Consider the following 20870-nt stretch of genomic DNA (forward strand, 5'->3'; position numbering starts at 1 on the left):
ATCTCTAGGGATGGGACTCAGTCAGCTTCCAAGTTACTATAATACTTACAGTAATTTGAAAATCATTGATTTATCTCATTCAAAGTCATATACTCAGGTATTTCTGTTTACTAACAAACAAAAACCACTCTGCCCATCTTTGGATCCTGCTACCCTCATAACCATATTATATCTCTTCCTGTCACTACCAATGTTCTTGCATAAATACACCTTTACGGCCTTTGAATTTCAATGTCATTTTCTTCTTATTACCTATGAGATCTAACTTCCCACTCCTCCAATTTACTGAAATTATATCTTGAACCATATACTTGGTAACAAAATTCAAAGACTTCCCTTGGACATCAACTGCTCCTGTGACCTTTTTCACTATATGTTCTTTTTTCTTTCCGCCCTGATACTAAAGACTACAGATTTCCATAACTCTATGATTATTGCTTCTCTGGCTTTTCTTCCTAGTTCTGTTCACTCAATCAAGGTATTCTTTGTACCTCCAGAGTCTGTTTATGGTGCCTGGTTTAGGAGATTATCAATGAAGATTTTTCAAATAAGAAAGACCCTTTACAGTTCTGTCATTAACCACCTTCCTTCAACCCCTCAGTATTATCATCTATGGCTTCTACTCTCATCTCACTGCAGCTGAATCCTCAATATTCAGTTCTAAGATAGGAATTTGGGGATACAGAAAGATATACTAAGTTTCAAAAGAAATGCCCATGAACCTTTGGAATGCTGGAAATGCCCATGAACTATTGGAATGCAAAACAAGTGATTCTCATGCCACCCAGTCCAAGTCCTTGCCTGCAGAAAGTAGCATGATGTGAGGGCAATGCATAAACACTAGGAAAACTAGTATGAAATTGTGTTAATTCTGCCCTGACTCCACCTCTAGTCCAGCCCGTAGCTACTCTCCCTCTATAAATATTAATACTTCACATCAAGGGGTTGCTTCTCATTGTTGAGATGACCTGCCTTCTCCCTTGAATGTATCTCTGCTTTCCTAAATAAATCTGTCTGTACCTTTAACTGATGTGCCCTTAATTTCATTTCTGTGACATTTGTCAAGAACTCCACTCATCCTGGATTGAGGTCCCCCTCTCTGGGAACTTCTTGGACCTCCTTTAGTGGTAGTTCCACATTGCTGAATGGATGGAAGCCAAAGACAAATTTTACCTATTTTATTCATTTTGTCTGGGGCTACACCTGGTCATAGGAACAAAGGCTGCTGAGGAGAATGGAATTGGCCAGAAAGCTAGCAGGGATTTTTGGCAGGGAGAGTCTGAATCAGCTAGAAAGAGTCTTGTCATGCCAAGAGAATTCATAGATAAAGTCACCTCTTCTCCTTGCCAACATGTCTCTGCCTCCTGCTCAGAACATGCAAATACCTTTCTAGTATCATTTCCCATTTGATCTCATTTGAATTTAATTACTTAATTTAACTAGTTTTTTAAAAATTTTGTAAGTCTAAGAGATAGTTTGAGGAGAAATTGCTTTTTTTTTGTTTTGGAAGGAAGAATTAAGGGGGTATTTGTGTGATAAAATCACTTTGAATTTAAAGGAATTGAACTTTCTTTCTTTTTTAAAACAGGGATGGAAGGGAGTTTGAGAATCTTGACCCAATTTAAAAGAAAAAACTGAGTAACCAAAGCCTCTACCATGAGGCAAGCACTGCTAAATACTAACAAGAGATGGTCAGACAAAGTATGACTTTTTGTTGTCTGGTTTCCAGAAATACTCAGCAAAAGAGCAGATTTCCAAAGGAGGCCATTCCTAATCTGAAGTACTTTTGAAATCACATAAGACAACTGGAAGAATCTGCTCCCCTCAGACACTAGCCTTTTTTCCTCAGCCTGGCTACCTTTTCTGAATTATTTCTTTTTGAGGAACTTTTTTCAAAAAAGGTGGAGCTTCTTTATTTTTTGCTGGCTGTTGTTCCCTCAATGAATAATGACATTAAATTTGTGCTCAATTAAACCTCATGGTTGTAGACCTGGCTCTAAAATGAGAATTTCCCATTACTGATCCTTAAAGACCCTCAAAAAAGACCTATATATGGAAAAAGACAAAGGGATATTGACAAGCAGGTAGAGGTCTCAACCAATAGAAGGAAAGAGAGCTACTGAAGGAATGAAGTGCCTCATTTGTGGTGTTCTGAACCATTCCAGTAGCCTTTTGTTCTCAAGCCTCTGCTTGTGCTGGTAGCAGCAGTAGGTGAGCCATTTTCAGAAACCTAGGTGGGTAAAGTAGGTGGTGTAAGGGTACTCCAGTTGACATACAAAAACCTGCAAATGGTAAGAGCCCAGGGTAAGAGTTTGCTGGTGTTTTTGCTTGCATCTTGACAACTTAAAGGATTTTAATCAAGTGGCTTAAGAGTGGCTGTGTGGGCTTGGTAAACACACTAAATTAGGTTTGATTTTTCCACTTACCAGTGGCAAACCTAAAGCAACTGCATTATTGGAGGGGATTTAGCTTGAGGGGTTTTATAATCCTTTTCATAGGTGGGTTGCTAAAGTTGTAAATTTCCCAAAACTTAAAAATCTGAAAACTTATATGTATAAGGATGATGCACTTAAGAATCTGATGGATTTTAGGCAGAGATGACACTGAGTTTAAATGTAATTTAAAAAATTCTTTGAGCCGGAAGGTTGTTATGTCTTAAAGTATTTTCATCTGACTATCTGATATGAAATTTGTAACCCATCTGGAGACTTTGCATGAATAGCAGCTTGCCAGCCACCATTTTAAAGAGCTTTCTGAAAGCAAGGGAGAAGACACAGAGAGGGTATAGACAATGTATTGATATGTGATGCATAAAGTATTATATGTTATCCAAGAGAAAAAGCAGGCCTGACCTGATCCCTTCTCCCTGTATCAACCATAAGACTTGAGTGGCTTTGGCAGATATTTTCCTTTGGAAAGTTTAAATGTGTTAGAAAAAGGTGTGGGGTAGAATCAAGCTAGACAATAGGAATATAATTATTGTGTGTTAGGACACAGGACTTAAACTGCTTCATTGGCTTGTACTCTATGGGATATTTACTGTTTGTGATTATTGAGATCTGGAGAAAGGGATGAGGTCTATTTAAATCTGTGCAATAACAAGCAGCATCACAACAGGATCTCCTCATTTCTTTATCCAGAACAGATGTCCCAGTCTGGATCTATTGATAAGGACTTCTTGTCCTTGGAGAGCTAAGAGAGTTAAAGACAAAGTGAAGATAAAAAAATTTCCCTGGAGCTGGATGAAGGCCCCGTGAGACAAAATTTGGTAGGAAATATTTTCCCATCCTCTCTGCTCAGAATGGCAGGTTTCCATGTGTCATTAATACTCCTTCCTGAGTTAATATTCATCATTTGAAGGGGAGGGGAACTTTTATCAAATCATCAGCCCTTCTGCCAAAGCCCAGTGTCATTGCCTGAAGAATAGAAGAGAATATACGGTATCTGTTACTGGACCCTTGCTTCTCTGCCTTTTAGTTGGAATGACAGATCGACTTTCTGCCTTTTTTAATGGCAAATGAATCTATCTTAGGATGGTGACAACCTAAGAGATAATTTCTTGTAGGCAGAGAAATGTCAGTACAAATAGTATCTGTAGAATTGCCATTTGTTCTGGGAGTGTGAAGGAGTCTGGGGACACCCAGGGAATGTGACCTGAAATCAACCACTCTCTCAACCCTTTCTCCATCCTTAAGCTCACTGCTAACTTGTAAGTCGGAGGAACCAATCAGGGCAGTCTGGTCTTTCCAAAAGCAACATCCCTCCATTTTATTCTTAATTCTAGGTGCTAAGAACACAGGTAATATGGCAGCTGCTCACTGGGAGGTGTCTTCTTAATTAGATAGGGCCACAATTTCTTTTCCTGCCTTTGTTTTTGTTAGGTCATATCTCCTCTCTAAGGGTAGAAACCCCATATATCTACTTTGGGTTTTCAACTATTTTAAAAGATAAACAGAGGTTTGTATTACTTTATCATAGAGGTCCCAGATAAATAATGGGCATCTTGGATAGAAAATTTCTTGATCCATCTAGATTATAAACTCCCAAGGCCAGGCAGAGATACTGTCTCTGATTGATACCTCATCAATCTTCCCATAATTTGACAAGTTTAGTGAATGCAGCCAGTGTGACCTGGTTGACAGAACACTAGACCAGGAATCATGAAACTTGAGTTTCCAGGCCACATTATTTTGTGATCTTGTCAAAATCTCCCTGTCTTCCATCAGGCTTTAGTTTCCTAGTTTGCCCAATATGCAAGTCTAATGTCCATTCTTGACTTGTCCCCATAGTCATGTGTAAAGTGAATGAAAAGTTAGGCTAAAGGAAGTTTAAGAGCCCTGCTAGCAACAAAATGCTCTTTTAAAATGCCTTCTTAAAACACTTGCTATTTGGGAGCCATAAAACCTTGTGGTCTGTAAGCCATTTGAGCTGGGACAATTACCATGTGGCAGTGTTACAGACATGCAGCTCAAAATCAAAACTGCTAAAAGCAGGTGGACAGTTTCAAGTCCATAGTGTTCTGAAGGGCTTACATAATGGGATACATTGTGTCCTACTGACGTTTGTTTCAAAAATAGCCTTCTTAGAGATACAAGGTGCCCCAACATTGACTTTGATTTGAATTGGTTTAGAGGGAAAAAAAGCCTACTTAGGAATCATCTGAGAAGAGGCTGATTGACTTCTTTATTCTTTAACAAATTTAATTCATTTTCACTCTTTCTTGACACTTTATGGCAGATACTGAAATGTCTTTTGCAAAGCTTCCTTCATTTTTCCTGCTCTGATCTGTTTTACATACTAAAAGCATAAGAGGAAATACCCTAAGGATAAAGCAATGCCTATCTGTGTAGTTTTTATGTTCACTGAAAGAAATAGTTCCCTATTCTCCATTCTTTTGCTCATTAAGCAGTCTGAGAAATCATTAGGGGCTTTCTGCCCTTCTTCTTCTTAAATAACTTGCAAGCCACAAGAGGTCAGTCCTGCCAGAAATGAAAGCCTGTGTTTTCATGTTTCTCCCTTTCTATCATTGATAGAGAAGTTGAAAATTTCCCAATGCCAAAAGATTAAAACTTCTAAATGAGGATGAAGACACATTTAGATTATGAGATCATCCTCCCTAACAGAAAGCTCACTCCAAGCATGATATGAATATCTATTTTTCAGAGCCACAGGTTTTAAAGGAAAGTAGAATTTGGCTGTTGACTCCAATGGCTTGGTTTGCTGTCACTTCTCTGAATTTGCCTTGTGTTATAATCCCAGAAAGCATCAGAGACTTGTTCTGTATCAGGGAAGGAGGAGGACATTTCTGTCTTTATTAGAAAGAACTGGAGAGAAAAGATTGGAAGTTTCCTCCAGAATTTTTACCTTTTCAAAAGTGAAGAGGTGGCATGTGAATGACTAAACAAATAAAAGCCTCTGTAGTTCTCAAGCTCCCTCACTGACAAGTAGATGATTTGGGAAAAAGAAGAAATATGTGTAGATTAAATGAGTGTAGCACAGAGGACATGCCAGAGGAGAAATCAAAACCCACTGAGAAAGCTGGTCTTTGTCTAGACAATGTCAGAAAATCTGCTTTGCTCTACATCACTGTGTATAACGTCTTGCTCAATGCTAGAAGGGCTCTGATCTATTTACAGAGTGTGACAGGTTTCTTTTGAGATACCAGTGAGATCTGGCCATTTAGTTTTGATGAGCTGGTAGAACTCATGAAACTCAGGTACCCTGGGGCCAGTGGAAACTGACACCCTAAATTTCTTGCCATCTGCTATGGCCAAAAAAAGTCTCTCCAGAATGGCTAAGACACCAAATGCCTTTTTAATAATTTTCAAGTGTCTTTTAGGATGAGATAGGTCTGAGACAACACTTTGGCTATTGGACATTATCATGTAATGGTTAAAGCACACGCCCTTCATAATAAAAGCTCAGGGTTCAAATCATTATGTCATTGCTATGATCATAATGTTTGTGTCCTCTCCATTCACATGTTGAAATTCTAACCCCTGAGGTGATGTTATTAGAAAATGGGGTCTAGGAATTTATTAGGTCATAGGGCAGAGAGCTCATGAATTAAATCAATACCCTTAGAAAAGATGCTTAAGAGACCTTTCACTCTTTTCACCATGTAAGAACACAGTAAGAAGGTGCCATCTATGAGCCAGAAAGTGGACTCTCACCAGACAAAGAAATCTGCCTTGATTTTGAACTTTCACATCTCCAGAATTGTAAATGTATCTGTTGTTTTTAAGGCACTACTCTAAGATATTTTATTACAACAGCCTGACCAACTAAAATAGTCACTACAGGCTGTTTGGTTTTGTGCATGTGACTTCACTCTCAGCCTTAATTCTCTCACATGTAGAAGGAGGTTAATAAAGGCACTTTCCTCAGAAGTGCATTATGAGGATTAACTTACATGTGATGATGATAATAATACATGATTGTTTCCCAGGCATCACTTTTGCCAGCTATTCATTCATTAAAAGAAAAAAGTGACTTTTTACTATGTAGCAGGGAATGTACTAAGTGCAAGGGTGAACTGTAAGCAAGGAAAGATCTCTTGGATCTTGAGTATTGGGGAGAAGAACCAGAAAGAGAAGTCCTTATTACTAAATGGTAAAGTGAGAGGTTAGAGCTGTGTCAAGATGGCTCATAGCTTCTCAGGGTCCTCAGAAATCATGTCAGGTGATTTGCCCCTTGTTCAGCTCTCTCTGGAATTAGATTTTCTCTTTTTCACTCGTTGATCACTTGGATTTCATCTATAACTCAGTCTTGTGCCAGTTCTTAGGACGGACCAACCTTGACTTAAGACATGATTGGTTCCCAGCCCCATAGATGGAGAATGAGGATCAGTTTGCCTTGCTGCTTATATGGCTAGAGGATGGTGCCCCAGTTTTGATAACTGGGGCCCAGTCTCATTTTAAATCTTAGATCCCTTTCTGTGCCCTTATTTTTAGAAATGAGCTTTTGCCTTTGTACTTCTTCCCAAAGGGCTGTTCCAAAGACTTAGTGACCCCAGTATGCTTTTATGATTGGAGAGCTACACCTTATTCTCATTGGTTCCCATCTCAAGCCCCAAGTCCTTTTCCTAAACCTCAGTCCTATAGATAACCTATATGTTTGCTTCAAATCAGCTAGGACTTAGTATTGCCTACCCATTATATTCCTTTGTCTTTTCCTTATGTGTCTATATAGGGACCAACCTTTGCCTCTGCCTGCAATTGTATTAGTTCCCTAGTGACTTGTTTACCTAATGGGCAGTTCTTGTGCCCAGTTTTGCTTATCTCTGAATGCCTCATTGGGCTGCCTAAGATTCCAATCAGAGGCTAAAACCATTTAAAACTAAGTGACTGAGGAGCTCTGAGGATACCACTGTGCCCCTCTAAAAAGCTTTAATTATCAGTATTCTTTTGCATTTGGCCCTAGGCCAAACACTTGGTAGAGACATTCTGTTCATTCATTCAAGTATTTATTTAAATTCTATGCTCCAGGCTCTGGGATATTGAAATGCATAAGATATGTCTTATGTCCTTAAATAGTTCATAGTCTAGTAGGACAGGTAAACTTGTAAGTTGATCATTACAGTACAAGTTTAGAAGTACTATATGAATACAAAAAGTACTAGAAGGAAACAAAAATTAGGGACACCTAACCCAAACTGCAGGTGCATAGGTCAGATTAGGGAAGGCTTCTTGAAAAAGGTATCATCTCTGAGTTCTAGAGGATGAGTAGCTGGTGGTAGCTGATTGAAGAGAGGCAAATGCATTTCCAGATATACCCTGAGTAGAGCTCAAGTATATGAAGAGAACAGCACATACTTTGCTACAGCTGGAATGTGTGAAGGGGAAATTGTAAAAGATGAAGCTAGAGAGGTAGGTGGGTGCTAGACTATGAAATGCCTTATTTTCCATGCTAAAGAATCTGAGTTTTATTCTGATTTTTAAGGTAAGAAATTATAATAATGTGGAAATCTGATTTATAAAAACAGAGGCAAGGGTAACAGTTAAGTGACTGAGAATCAGTAAAAAATCTTAGCTAATGTGATGATAGTGGGCGATGAAGGATGTATTTAGATTTGAGAGATTTAAAATGAGAATTCAACTTGGTACAGTGATGTACACCTGTAATCCCAGCTGCTTAGGAGCTGAGGCAGGAAGATTACAAGTTCAAAGCCAGCCTCAGCAACTTACCAAGGCCGTAAGCAAATTAGCAAGATCCTGTCTCAAAATAAAAATAAAAGGGTTAGGGTTGGTGCCCTAGGGTTCAATCCCTACCACACATACACACACCAAAAATAAGTAAGTAAGTAAATAAATAAAAAGAAACAAAGAAAAAAGAAAAAGAAAAATTCATATATGGTTACTGACCAGATATGAAGGGAATGATGAGGAAAGCTGGTGGAGTTGCTTAGGCAAAGTTGCTTAGGCAACTATGTGGTTAAGTGATTCTGCTTTCTGAGATAGGGAACACAGAAGGAATAGATTTTCAATAGAGGGCAGGTCGTGCTTAATGTTGCCAAATAAAATTCCCCAATTCTACTTTTCTTTTAGTAGAATAATCTTGTTACCCAAAAGATTACTTTTGATGAACTACCTTTACAGACTTCAACTATGTTTTTTTGTGGTCCTGAGGATTAAACCCAGTGCCTCATATATGCTGGGCAACTGCTCTTACCACTGGGCTATATCCACAGCCAGACTTCAACTTTAGAAGAAAACATTCTTCTTACAGATTTTATGAACGCTAAACAGTTGCAAAAATGTTGCAATTGGAGATTAAATCTCCTATCTTCTTTCTTAATTGAAAAGTATAGAGTTTAATGCAAACAGAGTTGAAAAATACTTACCCCATAGACTAGTTCTCCAACCATGCCGTTCCATATTTTAGTTTCAGGATCCCTTGCGCCATATTTCCCATCACCAACAATAGACAATTTATATTTGATTCTTACGTGCTTGGCTATTTCATAGGCTAAATCTACACAATAGCCTTCATATCGTTCATTTCCTTCCAGTTGCTCATGGTTTTTCTTATACATTACATATGGTGATTCCTTTGGATACAAAAAGGAGATCAAATGATTACTCCTATACATTTTTCTAAGACATGGTAAATGTAGTAATGATTTTTTTCCCTCTGTAGCTTTTGAGGTTTGGTGTGTGAAAAAGGGCTTTCTTCTTTTTTTTTCCATTTAATAAGCAGAAGAGCCTCAATTGACTATTCATTGGGTCACATATTCCTTGGAGTCCTTAACTAATGATTTAAGGAAGTAGAGAAAGATTTAAGTTCTTTTTTAGAGTTTGAAAGAAGGACTAGTTTTCACTGGTAAAGTCTTTGATTTAGTCAAATTGGGTAGAGGTATCTCCCTTAGTTACATGAAAGTGAACTTCCTTTGATTTCTCAGGTAGGAACCACATTCATATGGGCCAAGTCATAGGAACATACTATGATCTTTGGAAGATGAGGGTCTATGGCTTATTTATTTTTCTATCCACAGGGCCTAGTACAGTACCTAGGACAAAGTGAGTATTTGATATATATGTTTAAATGAAAGGTCAACTTCAGCCAAGTCTATGTTCAGCTAATTAGACTTTCATACCTAGTGCCATACTTGTTTCTAACCCAGGTTTCTAATGAAAACAAGCCAGCTTTTAAGAAAAACATTTTAAAATTAATCAAGAATACTATCTTGCATGCTTTATTATCATATTATATATAATATTTGGGCTCATTTTGATGTAATCATACAATATGGAATATAATTTGCTCCATGTTAGTCCCCAGTACTTCCTTTTTCCCTCCCATTCTCCCTTCCCATACCCTTCCTCTACTGGTCTTCCTTCTATTTATTTAGAGTTTTTAAAATTAGTGCTTTATATATACATATATATACACACATAAACACACACACACATACACACACATACACACACATAAAGGTGAAATTCACTGTGGCATACTCACACATGTACATAGCATAGTTTGGTCAATTTCATTCCACTGTTCCTCCCTTTTGTCATCCCTTCTCCCTCCCTCTCAATCAATCAGTCCCCTTCCTCTACTCCAGTGATCTCCCTTCTACTATCTCACATCATCTTAATAGTGTTTTGAATGTTGTGAAAAACTTTTTTAAAAAAATAATTTGTTTTTAGTTGTAGATGGACATAATATCTTTACTTACCTTTTTTTAGTTTTTTTAGTTGTAGATGGACACAATATCTTTATTTATTTATTTTTATGTGGTGCTGAGATCGAACCCAGTGCCTCATACATGTGAGGCAAGTGCTATATCACTGAGCCACAACCCCAGAACCCTTTATTTATTTATTTATTTATATGTGGTGCTGAGGATCGAACCTAGTGCCTCACGCATGCTACGCAAGTGCTCTACTGCTGAGCTACAGCCCCAGCTCATTGTGGAAAACTTTAATGTGGCAAATTGTGCTTTGAAATGGTCTTATTACATGGGTAGGAGATTGCTATTATACCTATTCTTTGTATTAAAAAACAACAACAACCTGAAGCTCAGAGAAGTTGTGACTTGCACGATTACAGAGGTTAGCAAGAGTTCTAATATTAGAACCCCAATGTACTCTCTCGTCTACACAATGCTGCCTCCCCCACAATGAAGAATTAGATTTCAAGTCCAGATGAAGCATCAGTCCTATGGGAGTGTGATAGGGCAAAGGAGTTGAATGATATCTGAACTTGTTCTGAATTATTCTTATTCTTTCTTTTTAAAAATTGCATGCTAGTCATCATCATGGCAAAAATACTGTGAGGGTTTCCTGATCTGCCCTGTTGGAAGTTTTCACTACTTGAACTCTTTACATTTTTTCCATTGGCTAAATGATACTTTATAGGAAGCAGATATCTTAATGTACAGAAAGCCTACCTATTCTTGGTTCACACTTACCAGAATGGTAGTCACAACTATGGTCCGGTTCTCTGATGATGCACTGTCATTGCTGATTTGTTGATCTGAGAAGGGTACAAATCTTTCATATTCATTCCAGTAGCCAGCCTACAACAGAGCAGACATTTGACTTGGATGCCTGTTTTTCACTCAAAAAGTACTGCATGAAGTTCAAGTGCTATTGTAAAATGAAACTTTTTTTTTAGTAGCTTGACTTTTACAAGGACTGATGTCCTGTTTTCCTCTGTCCTACAAGGACTCCAACACAGATGCACAGATGTACTGTCCTGGGGGTTTCCACCTCCATCTCACTCTGATATTATATGACATAATTTATCCCATTGTAGGATAATTGGCCTTACCCCCTTTAAATTCCTGAATCAGAAAAATCCTTTGTTTCAAATCATAGGAAAGCTGGAAGGTAGGGATGGGAAATCAGTGATTATCTTTTAGACATGATGCTAAATATTTTATATTCTGAGGTTTTATTAAATATCTACTAAATTCCTGCTTCCTTCTCAGTTCAACTATTAGTAAGATAGAAGCAAATTTGATCATGTAGAGTTCAGCTATAGAGAAAGGTACTTTTCCAGAATCCTTTTGGTAGGTGAGTTGGAAAAATAGGAGACCCATTTTTCTATTATTACTATTTTTCCTGAGACCATATGTACTTTGGAAGTTTCTGTTTAAATAAAAGCATCCTATGAAATTTGTGATTCTTTCCCTTTATTGTAGGAAGCTGTTAATAACTTGTGAGTCTATCACTTTTACAGGACCAGCCTCAGAGTGAAATCCTCCTTTTAAAATGAAAAAAAGTATCATTCTGATTACAAAGCAACGTGTGCATTTTATCTATACTCCTCATGGGATGGAAGGGCAAAAATGAAGTGTGGGAATTTGTTTTGTGTCTGTTTCCTAACACCTATTTCTTTGCATCTGACTAGTGTCACCTTCTAAGAGACTTTTTCTCTGGATGTCTGTTTTGGTTACTTACTTTTCGAGAGCCAGTGACTTTCATTTCATACACATCAATGGTATAATTTGTCCTACGTCCATAAGTGTCAAATTGGATGTTTCCAGTCATTCCTTGTACTTGCACCTGGCAAAAAGGAAAAAAAACGTACGAAAATTTAAAGTACCACTGCCTTATTGCCTTATAGGTCTCTGGGATGAGGTCCACTGACAAATTTTGAAATCTTAGAGAATTTCTATCCTGAGACATTGTGCTCTATCCACCAGATCAAGTCTATACAGATCTTCAATTCCTCTGCAGTATTTTCTCAGTATGGCTTTTAGTTATAAAGTTTGGTGTGGGTGTGAGTGAGTGAGAGCTCTACCACCAGTTTTTCAAGGACTTGACATTTCCATTAGTCCCTTCCTCTTAAGAATACTCTTCAGGCTACTCCCTGAACTAGGTTAATGCATTCTTCTAAATCATGAGTTCCTTGAGTCTGATGGCTGTATCTTAGTATTTCCAATATCTGAATAAAGTTTTGTTTCAATAACATGGACTTTGAAAACCTTGAATTCATCTAGCACCACAACTTACTAATTGGATGATTCAGGGGCACATTTCTTAATGTTTTTTTTTAAACCTCAGTGTCCTAATCTGTAAAATGGGAAATCTTAGTAGTTGTTGGGAGGGTTAAATGAGTTATGTATATGTAATGCTTAGATCAGTGTCTGGCACATAGTAAGCATTGCTATGCATGCTAACTATATTAATTATTATTAAAATGAATTTAGTTGTTTCTGGAGAGGGTTATATATTTACCAGTTATACAGTGTCAGGAATAAGCTTTTCCTCTTATTTAACCTATGACCATTGTTAACTCTAGGGGTTCAAGAATATGAGGCACTAGAAAATCATAGGTATTAGAAATATGAACTCCTGCTTGGGATGTCAAATGCACATTTAAGCTACAATATTTCCTTGGCCTGAGCACGTTATTTTTAAAAAAATTTTTCAGTTGTCAATGGACCTTATTATTTATTTATTTATATGTGGTGCTGAGGATTGAACCCAGTGCTTCACACATGTTAGGTAAGCGCTCTGCCACTGAGCCATAACCTCAGCCCCATTATTTTGAACTAATAAGAGGCCACTCCTATTAAGTGAAGAGAGTTCCTTAGTTGTTTTTATGGTATGGGGACACTGGATGAAAGACCCTTTATAGATATGAGTCATTACTGTTAACCACTTGCATTACTCATCTCATGAGTAAGGGTCAAAACTTTGCTTTAAAGAAAGAGAATCTGTTTTATTTTCTCAGGATAAAAGGATGGAATAACTTCCCCCCTCATTTAGAGAAAATGAGAAACTGCTAAGAAGGTGATAATAGGTTTGTGCTGCAGAAGGGAAAATTGATCTCAAATATTAGGGAACATTTTTTTTAAAGGGAAAGGAGCTTGCTTACTGGTAGGAGTCTATGGAATTCTTGTTGAAAGAGAAGTGCTACAATGTGAGTAATTGGAAACAAGATGAATGCCTATCTGACGCAACAAACCTAAGCACTGTTGTCAACCTGTGCCTGCAAAAAAGGGTGACGTTACACTTCTGGTTAAAGAAGAGGAACTTTGTCGAAGTAGAAATTACTTTTTCAGTTAGAGTAGGAGTGACAAATATTGCAATGCATGATGAACTCTTTATATTCCATTTTGAGCATCTAAATTGTAGGAGAGGAGTTAGGCAGGGCAGAGGCAATGGCAAAGAAACTTACTAAGAAAATCTTTCATTACTGAAAAATACCATGGGCTTCAAGTTTCATTGAAAATTGTATATTTCTAAAGATTCAGCTTATCTGCATGGGATTTATGAATTGTTCAGTTGAAATTTTGTTTAAAACATTCCAGACCTCATGATTCAAATGTTTGATGGTCTGGTATTCAATGTCAGTTATACTTTCCCACCATGTGGGATCCCTTCTTTAATCCATAGCACCCTGCATAGAACTTAATTTAATCACCCATGTATTTCTGGCTCCCCTCCTAGATAGGAAGTACCCCAAGATGACAGTCATTCTTTTTTCCTGTTCTCAGCAAATAAGACAGTGCCTGAGATAGAGCAGGTGTTCCATAAATTTGTATTCAAATGACTTAGACTCTGTGATAGATATCTCAGTAGACTGTGCAAAAGCCAGTGGCTTTAAGATATTTTAAAGAATTTGTTTACATATTAACAATTTAAACGTGAGCTCCCCTCCTTTCTTTTCAAATTTGCATACTAATATTAAGCCTGATACATAGTCATAGGTGCTTAATAAATATTTATTGAATGAGTGGCATGCTTATATATTCATTAAAACAGGCCCCTTAGGGTCCTCTATCAGGCAATGATTTTGTTTGCCAGATTTCTTTCAAGGAAGGGAATGATTTATTGAGAAATAACTATGTGCTAGTCACAATGAGGGATGTTTTTGCATAATGCAATCTCACTTTTAATTAACTCAAGTAAAAAGAGATTTCTTTTAATGCAATAAAACATTTAATACTTCAGACTAGCCTCACTTGCAGACCTCCTGAATAGTGCAATTTTACTGAAGCACTGTCTACTTTTGGGAAATGTTGATGCTTTTGAGACTCTTTGGAGCATTAGAAAGAGGTTGGCCTATAAAAGAGAGGAGAAGGATCCTTCTGGTTGAGTGCTTTGAGTCATTAAGGCCTGGGGAGGAAGGTTATTTACCTGGCTTATAGATGGAGATTTATCAGTAAGTTAGACCTGCAGGAACATTTATGTATAATTGTATGAGCAACTCATTTTCTTCTAAACAAATTAATTTATTATCCTTCATTATGGTGGTCAGTTTTCTGTTTGGGGAAGGTAGTTGTTTGTGTCATGAATGGGCAGTCAATTGGAGATGCTGACTCTTGTCTCTTGAGCCTTTGTTGATGAAAACTCCTTTTGATTCACTCTGAGGGAGTTTTATATTTCACTCATCATTATGTTTCACCTGACAATACAAATCTTGTAACTGCTATGAAGGTTGAATTTAATTAACTGCTCTTCAAAATTGTGCAGTGCTACCTCCATAAAACTACACTTAGGGCATTTGTTAGGGAACTGACATAATGACATAAAAATCTGCATGATGGGAGAATGAGTCATATCTCTTTCTTGGAGAGAGACACAGGGGCTACTAACCCCTTTTGATTGAATGCTTCCAACTTGGCAAATTGAAGGTGGCAGCAAGAGAGCCAACTACACAAAATGATGTACGTTATGAGGCCGCTACAAATTCTTCGTTGCTGGGCTGTGCACAGAATTATCTTATCATTGCCTATCTCTTTGTTCATTTGGATGTCCCAAACATCAGGATAATTAGGTAGAAATAAGAGATTCTTGTACTCTTGAAGGCTCATTTTAATGTATGCAGGCACATGTGGCAGGCGATAAAGCAAAATATTCAGGAAAGAGCTCTTGCTTGGAAAGCTGCAATGAATGGGTGATGCTGCTCCTAGTGTAAATAATGGAATCTGTTCAAAGGACACTGCTTGAAGCCTTAAATGATCTCCTACCCAGTAAATACTAAAAACAAGTGACCTATTTGACTGTCTATCCATTGATTCCTTGTACTTTTCTTTAGGCTTTTTCTTTGTCGCATTGGTCAAAAGCCTCTTAAGTAGGTCTAGAAATGTATCATGTTCCTGCATTCCACCATGTAGAATAGTATAAGTGTTCTTTTTGACAACAGAAATACTATCACACTGGCTCAGTTTCTCAGTCTATTCAGGTTAATAATTTGTTGGATGAGCCTGAGGATGCCATTGTCCTTTGTCACGTCTATCTTGAAGTTAGGAACAATCTTATAAAATGTACAAGTCTCACTGAGGAATGTCATATTTCTGGAAGGCTTGAATTATGGAAGTTATTTGCATATTCATTCCATAACTTTTGAGGGTACCAAGTTCTGTTTGCTATTCAAAATTCATTTGACCCCAATTTACCATTTTTTCAAACTTTAAGGTAGAACCTCCTACTTTTAGGGTTCTAGATTTTGGTGAATATATACCCATGTTCATCCTTTCTGTATCTCTAGTCCTATTCCTTTTAGTGTGGCATTTTTAAAAACTGTGGTCTCATTTTTTTTTTTTTGGTACTAGAAACTGAACCCAGAGATGCTTTACCACTGAGTTAACACCAACAGTCATTTTTATTTTTTGTTTGGAGACAGGTTCTCCCTAAATTGGTTAGGGCCTCACTAAGTTGCTGAGGCTGGCCTTGAATTTGCAATCCTGCCTCAGCCACCTGAGCCACTGGGATTAGAGGGGCAGCTCTCCTCTTTTTGTGTCTTTTTGTAAGGCCCCTCCAGCCCACTAGCCCATTATGGTCTTTACCATTTTCAGAGCTCTCTCAATATCAATTCCTTGACTCCAGGGCACAGCAGGATTTGCTAAGCAGTCTCCAGCACTGCCTCTCCGGGACACATCCACTCGCTGCCTCCTCAGGTAGCGGAAAGCTTCTGCTATGACCAGTATTGCATCGTGTGTCAACGCAGATGTATACTAAAATGGATGCATGGAAAATAAGACATCATGACAAATGACATCCTCAAAACTTGCCTTGTTCCTTACAATTTCCATTTGTCTCCATCTCTTGCTCTACAAGTTATCCTAATTATTTGAGTCAAGAGATCTCTGTGGGCAAGCCTGACTTTGATTCATTCCAGAATGATGCTTCTTACCACATGTGTGCTTGTGTTAAGATTATTAAGATTAAATTGCTCAAGGGAATCTCTCTCTTGCCTCAATATTGTGTTTCATATTGAGTGAGCGACTACTAAAAGGCCAGGTCCTTTATGGGGAAAGAAATGCTTGTGAAGTTAAAGGATGGCATGTATAGATTGGAGAGGAAACAGCATATCCTAAAGCAAGAATGGATTATTGCTGTTTGTAATAGAAAATTCAGATCTGGTGTTTACTTAGGGGAAAATGGAAATAGCTAAGTTAGACAGCTTGAAATTAATTTGGAGGAAAACATTAATCATTTCTGTCTGGTCCGTGTTTCTAGCAAGCTAGGACCTCTGGCCAGCAATAAATCAGTTTTTGTTTCCTGGGGGGTAGCAAAGACCAAAGCTGGTTTTCAATTGTAGAAAATTACAATTGTTATTGAGTTTTAAATCTGATAACGTTGACAATTTGTAGGCAATACTTTATGATATTACCTCTTTCAGGCAAGAACACTTATTTTCTTCTTCTTGGATATGTTGATATGCTCAATTCGGGATGAGGCCAGTGTCTTAATACAAAGGATTTGATTATTTGCAATTTGAAATGGTGGATGCATTTTCATTAAATGGATCAACAAAGTATGATTAAAATAAGTTGGCCCCTGTTTTGCAGGGGTGACATATACTGGTAGAATATAAAATTCTGTTGACTTTTTTTAAATGTAAGAAAATGTCCTAGAGGGAATTCTCTCTATATAGAATGTCCAAATACAATTGGGAGTGAATATATTGTGCCTCTACAACTATCAATTTACTTTTCTGACTTTTCTCATGTTACTTTTCTTTCAGAAGTAAACATCAAGTATGACTATAGCAGGGGCATTATGTTCTTTCATGAAGAAAAATCTTTGTGTCTGCCTGCCCATCCTTGCAGTACACAAAGGCAGCATAGTGGTGATTTTCTTTCCAGTCAACTGCATAAATTGTCAGCAATCTTAATTCCTTCCCAAGCCATTCCAAAAGAGCTATTTAATTTTTGACTTTATTCAGTTTCTACTTACCCATGCACTAGAATGTGCCCCTCCAAAAAAAAGACAGTCATAAGAAGAAACATTTATAAAATACAGGCTAAATTCAGCATTAGGACAATTGTTAACTTTAGACAATTTTATTTCCTAATCAAAAATATTGTACATTAGTTTTCATGTTTAGCTGCTTGTCCCATTTAATTATATATCACTGACTTACACAATAATAATAAAACATTTTCATTATTCCCTGTAATATGACCATTTTGAACTATGACAAATATCTTTCTGAGCTCTTCTAAATGTATAGAAATATTTACACATTTATTGATACATATTAATTATACAGATTTGTGGGTTTCACTGTGGCATATTCATTGTACACCAATTTTTAAAGTAGTATTTTTGTCTAATTCAAGTAGTACTAAGCAGAAATAATATGAAAGTTGTAACACTCTATTCAACCATTCCAGAAGGGTTTTACTTATAAACCTGAACGTTTCTTCTCAGCTGGTTCTGGAAGCTTACATTGTATTTTTCAGATATTATTGATGGATAATCCAGAACTGAGATTGTCTTCTCTTTTCTACAAGTTCAGAGCTGGAATAAACTTCTCTGCAGAATCTTTTTTCGTGTTTTTTTTACCCTTGTCCATTTTCTTGTACCTAACACAGTGCCTGGAACAATCTAGGCATCCCCTACAGTATTGAGTAGATGAATTTCATTTTTCTATTACCTGATATATCTAAGAGTCCTAAAGCAGTGCCATAGGTAGTTTAATGAAAATCTAAATTTGTATAAGTTCACCTAAATGGAGTAGGGGGATAAATACCAACTTAGTACGTTATAAAATGTTTAATTACACAGGATTCCACATTGGGATTGTGGTCATATTTACTGAACCAAATTAAGACACGTGATCTGGTCACAGGGCAGAATGTTTTAAAAACAAGCTGTTTTGGAAAAGTCTGGCATATAATAATCACTACAACCATGAGGTACCACTTAACTAGCAAATGACAACTGAATGGAACAATTATGTTTAACTCACATTTCCAGAATATAACCCATTTAGGGTGGATCTGCACTGGTGGTACAGAATGTTTGTCTTCTCTGGTGTATATTCCCTACTGTTCATTTTTATTCTTGCCACAGAGAAAGGATGCTAGGATGAGTATCTTGACATGAGAAAGGAGATTCCCCCTTTCATTTTTTAGGGCAGGGTCTTGACTCTACTTGACCCCTCATCTTATTTTACAAGCATGGTACATTCTTTCATTGTAGCAAGAAGGAAGAATTTAAAGTCAGTTTCATAGTTGAACCAATACAATGAGGGAATGAGTTACTTAAAAATACATTTGAAGGATCTTTTGTGTAATATGAATAATTTCCCCTTAATTTATCTGCTTTAATTCCTGAGTTTTAAATAATAAGATTTCTAGCCATAGGGGAACACATAAAATTGTGCAGTTTAAGAATGACTTTCTGATTTTAATAGTCTTGTCTTGATTTTGTGAAAATGAGCAACTTAGATAGTCTAATTATTTTTAAAGATACTTTGAAGGCAAGAAACATTTCTGTTCAAGATACATATATACATATACATACACACACATACTCTGTATTAGAGTATAATTCACTTGGGTGTTCTGAGATTCATGGAATTTATTAATACAAAGCAATCACATAAATAATGTAAAATGTAATTTTCAGTTTCAGACTATCAATCTTCCTTACCTATTCCCACTGCCTTTGCCCTTTGCCTGGTTCAGTTTCTTATAATATCATAAATTATTATGAATATATTATAAATGAAATTCATTAAAAAATTAAGCTAAATTATTCCTGAACACTGGATTTGAAAAGATCTCATTATCTATACCTTCTTTATTTGGAGATTTAGTTTTCACCTGCAGTTTTCTGTTTTTCTTTTTCTTTTCTTTTCCATCTTTGAATTACTTCTAAGGGAAGACCACTTGATCACAGGATGACTATAAGTATGTATAGGCCAAATGGAAATGCTTTGAAAAGCTGGCCGTAGGTTTCTACATGCCATGGAACATTACCTTTAGTGGTGCATTCTTGGCTTCAGGGAATTCCCTTTCATCCAGCCTCACCCAGCGCTGTATGAATTGCTGAACCATAGGGTTTTCATTGTTGACAATCTGGAAACCTGTAATGTTGGCTCCCCCATGCATGACTCTTTCCAGCAAAATGTCAGTAAAACCCTGGAAAGACATTGAAAGGAAATCATGATTGTGAGGGTTATGTATTTCTACTCACCATATCTGTTAAAGTGTTAAGGATGAAATTAAAAGTTCCTTCTCTAGGGTCGCATATTAGCAATGAAGAAAGCCTTGGATATGGAACTAATTCTTGGTTTCTGAAATAATAGACATGATGGAGAAAATATGCATTTTTCCATTTTAGTGCCTCTGACTTTATTTAGTGTAGCTGCTATATGGACAAACATAAGTGACAACTTCAAGCAAATATTGTTTCATTTACCTATATTTTCAGTTTTTCTTATTTTAATAAAAATATAATGCTTTATGAAACTGGAAGATGTTGAACAAGTTTAACCCTAACAAGGGTTATAAAAACCTTTTCTTCAGCTTAATGTGCCAAACACAGTAGATTGCTTCAGATTCTAGTGATGAGTACTTTAGACACTTGTGATTCACAAAAATACCAATGAGTGAAACTGACAGCTTGGTTGTATATGATGGTATAAACCCCAGGGTATGTCTTACATGTGTCCACAAATGAGTCTTGACATCTGTATAACATCCACCATTTTCTTCTTAATTTGCTCTGGTTACCATCTGGTGTCTCTGTCACCTAATCTTTCTGAAGTACTCTCCCCAGGGTTCACACCTAAGCCATCTCCACCTGGGCAACACCAGCTCCATTGGGTATTGCTGTCATCTGGGACACTTCACTCAGAAATTTCTGCTAATTCTGTTGGCTACTTATCTCCTGCTTTCATTTGCTGTTAATGCATTAAGGCCCTTAATGGACTGAAGCCAGGTTTCTATTCATAAAGAAATGAGAAGAACTCTTCCTCCATTCTGTAGATTCCACCAAGTATTTTAATATAAAAATTTTTAATATTCAGAAATTTTGAAAGAAACATGCAGTGAACATCAGATTCTACTATTAATATTGTCATCTCCATCCATCAATCTGTTTTAGTTTTGGAATTCTTTCATAATAAGTTGTAGACATTAGTACACTTCACTCTTAAAGACTTCAGCATGCAGG

The 20870-nt window shown here is 36.9% G+C and overlaps 1 protein-coding gene across 2 annotated transcripts in view; it reads right to left on the minus strand.

The window, feature by feature from the left end:
* Gria3 (glutamate ionotropic receptor AMPA type subunit 3) overlaps positions 1 to 20870 on the minus strand; it is a 264009-nt gene that overhangs the window by 63544 nt on the left and 179595 nt on the right. For both annotated transcript variants that reach the window (XM_026413620.2, XM_026413621.2), the window contains exons 6-10: positions 19673 to 19834; positions 16247 to 16414; positions 11907 to 12011; positions 10913 to 11020; positions 8843 to 9049 (exon numbers count right to left, since the gene is read on the minus strand). In XM_026413620.2, coding sequence (XP_026269405.1) covers positions 8843 to 9049; positions 10913 to 11020; positions 11907 to 12011; positions 16247 to 16414; positions 19673 to 19834 — 750 coding nt within the window. The remainder of the gene's footprint in view (positions 1 to 8842; positions 9050 to 10912; positions 11021 to 11906; positions 12012 to 16246; positions 16415 to 19672; positions 19835 to 20870) is intronic.

The sequence above is a fragment of the Urocitellus parryii genome, chromosome X (genome assembly GCF_045843805.1).
Source record: "Urocitellus parryii isolate mUroPar1 chromosome X, mUroPar1.hap1, whole genome shotgun sequence".
Lineage (NCBI taxonomy): Eukaryota > Metazoa > Chordata > Mammalia > Rodentia > Sciuridae > Urocitellus > Urocitellus parryii.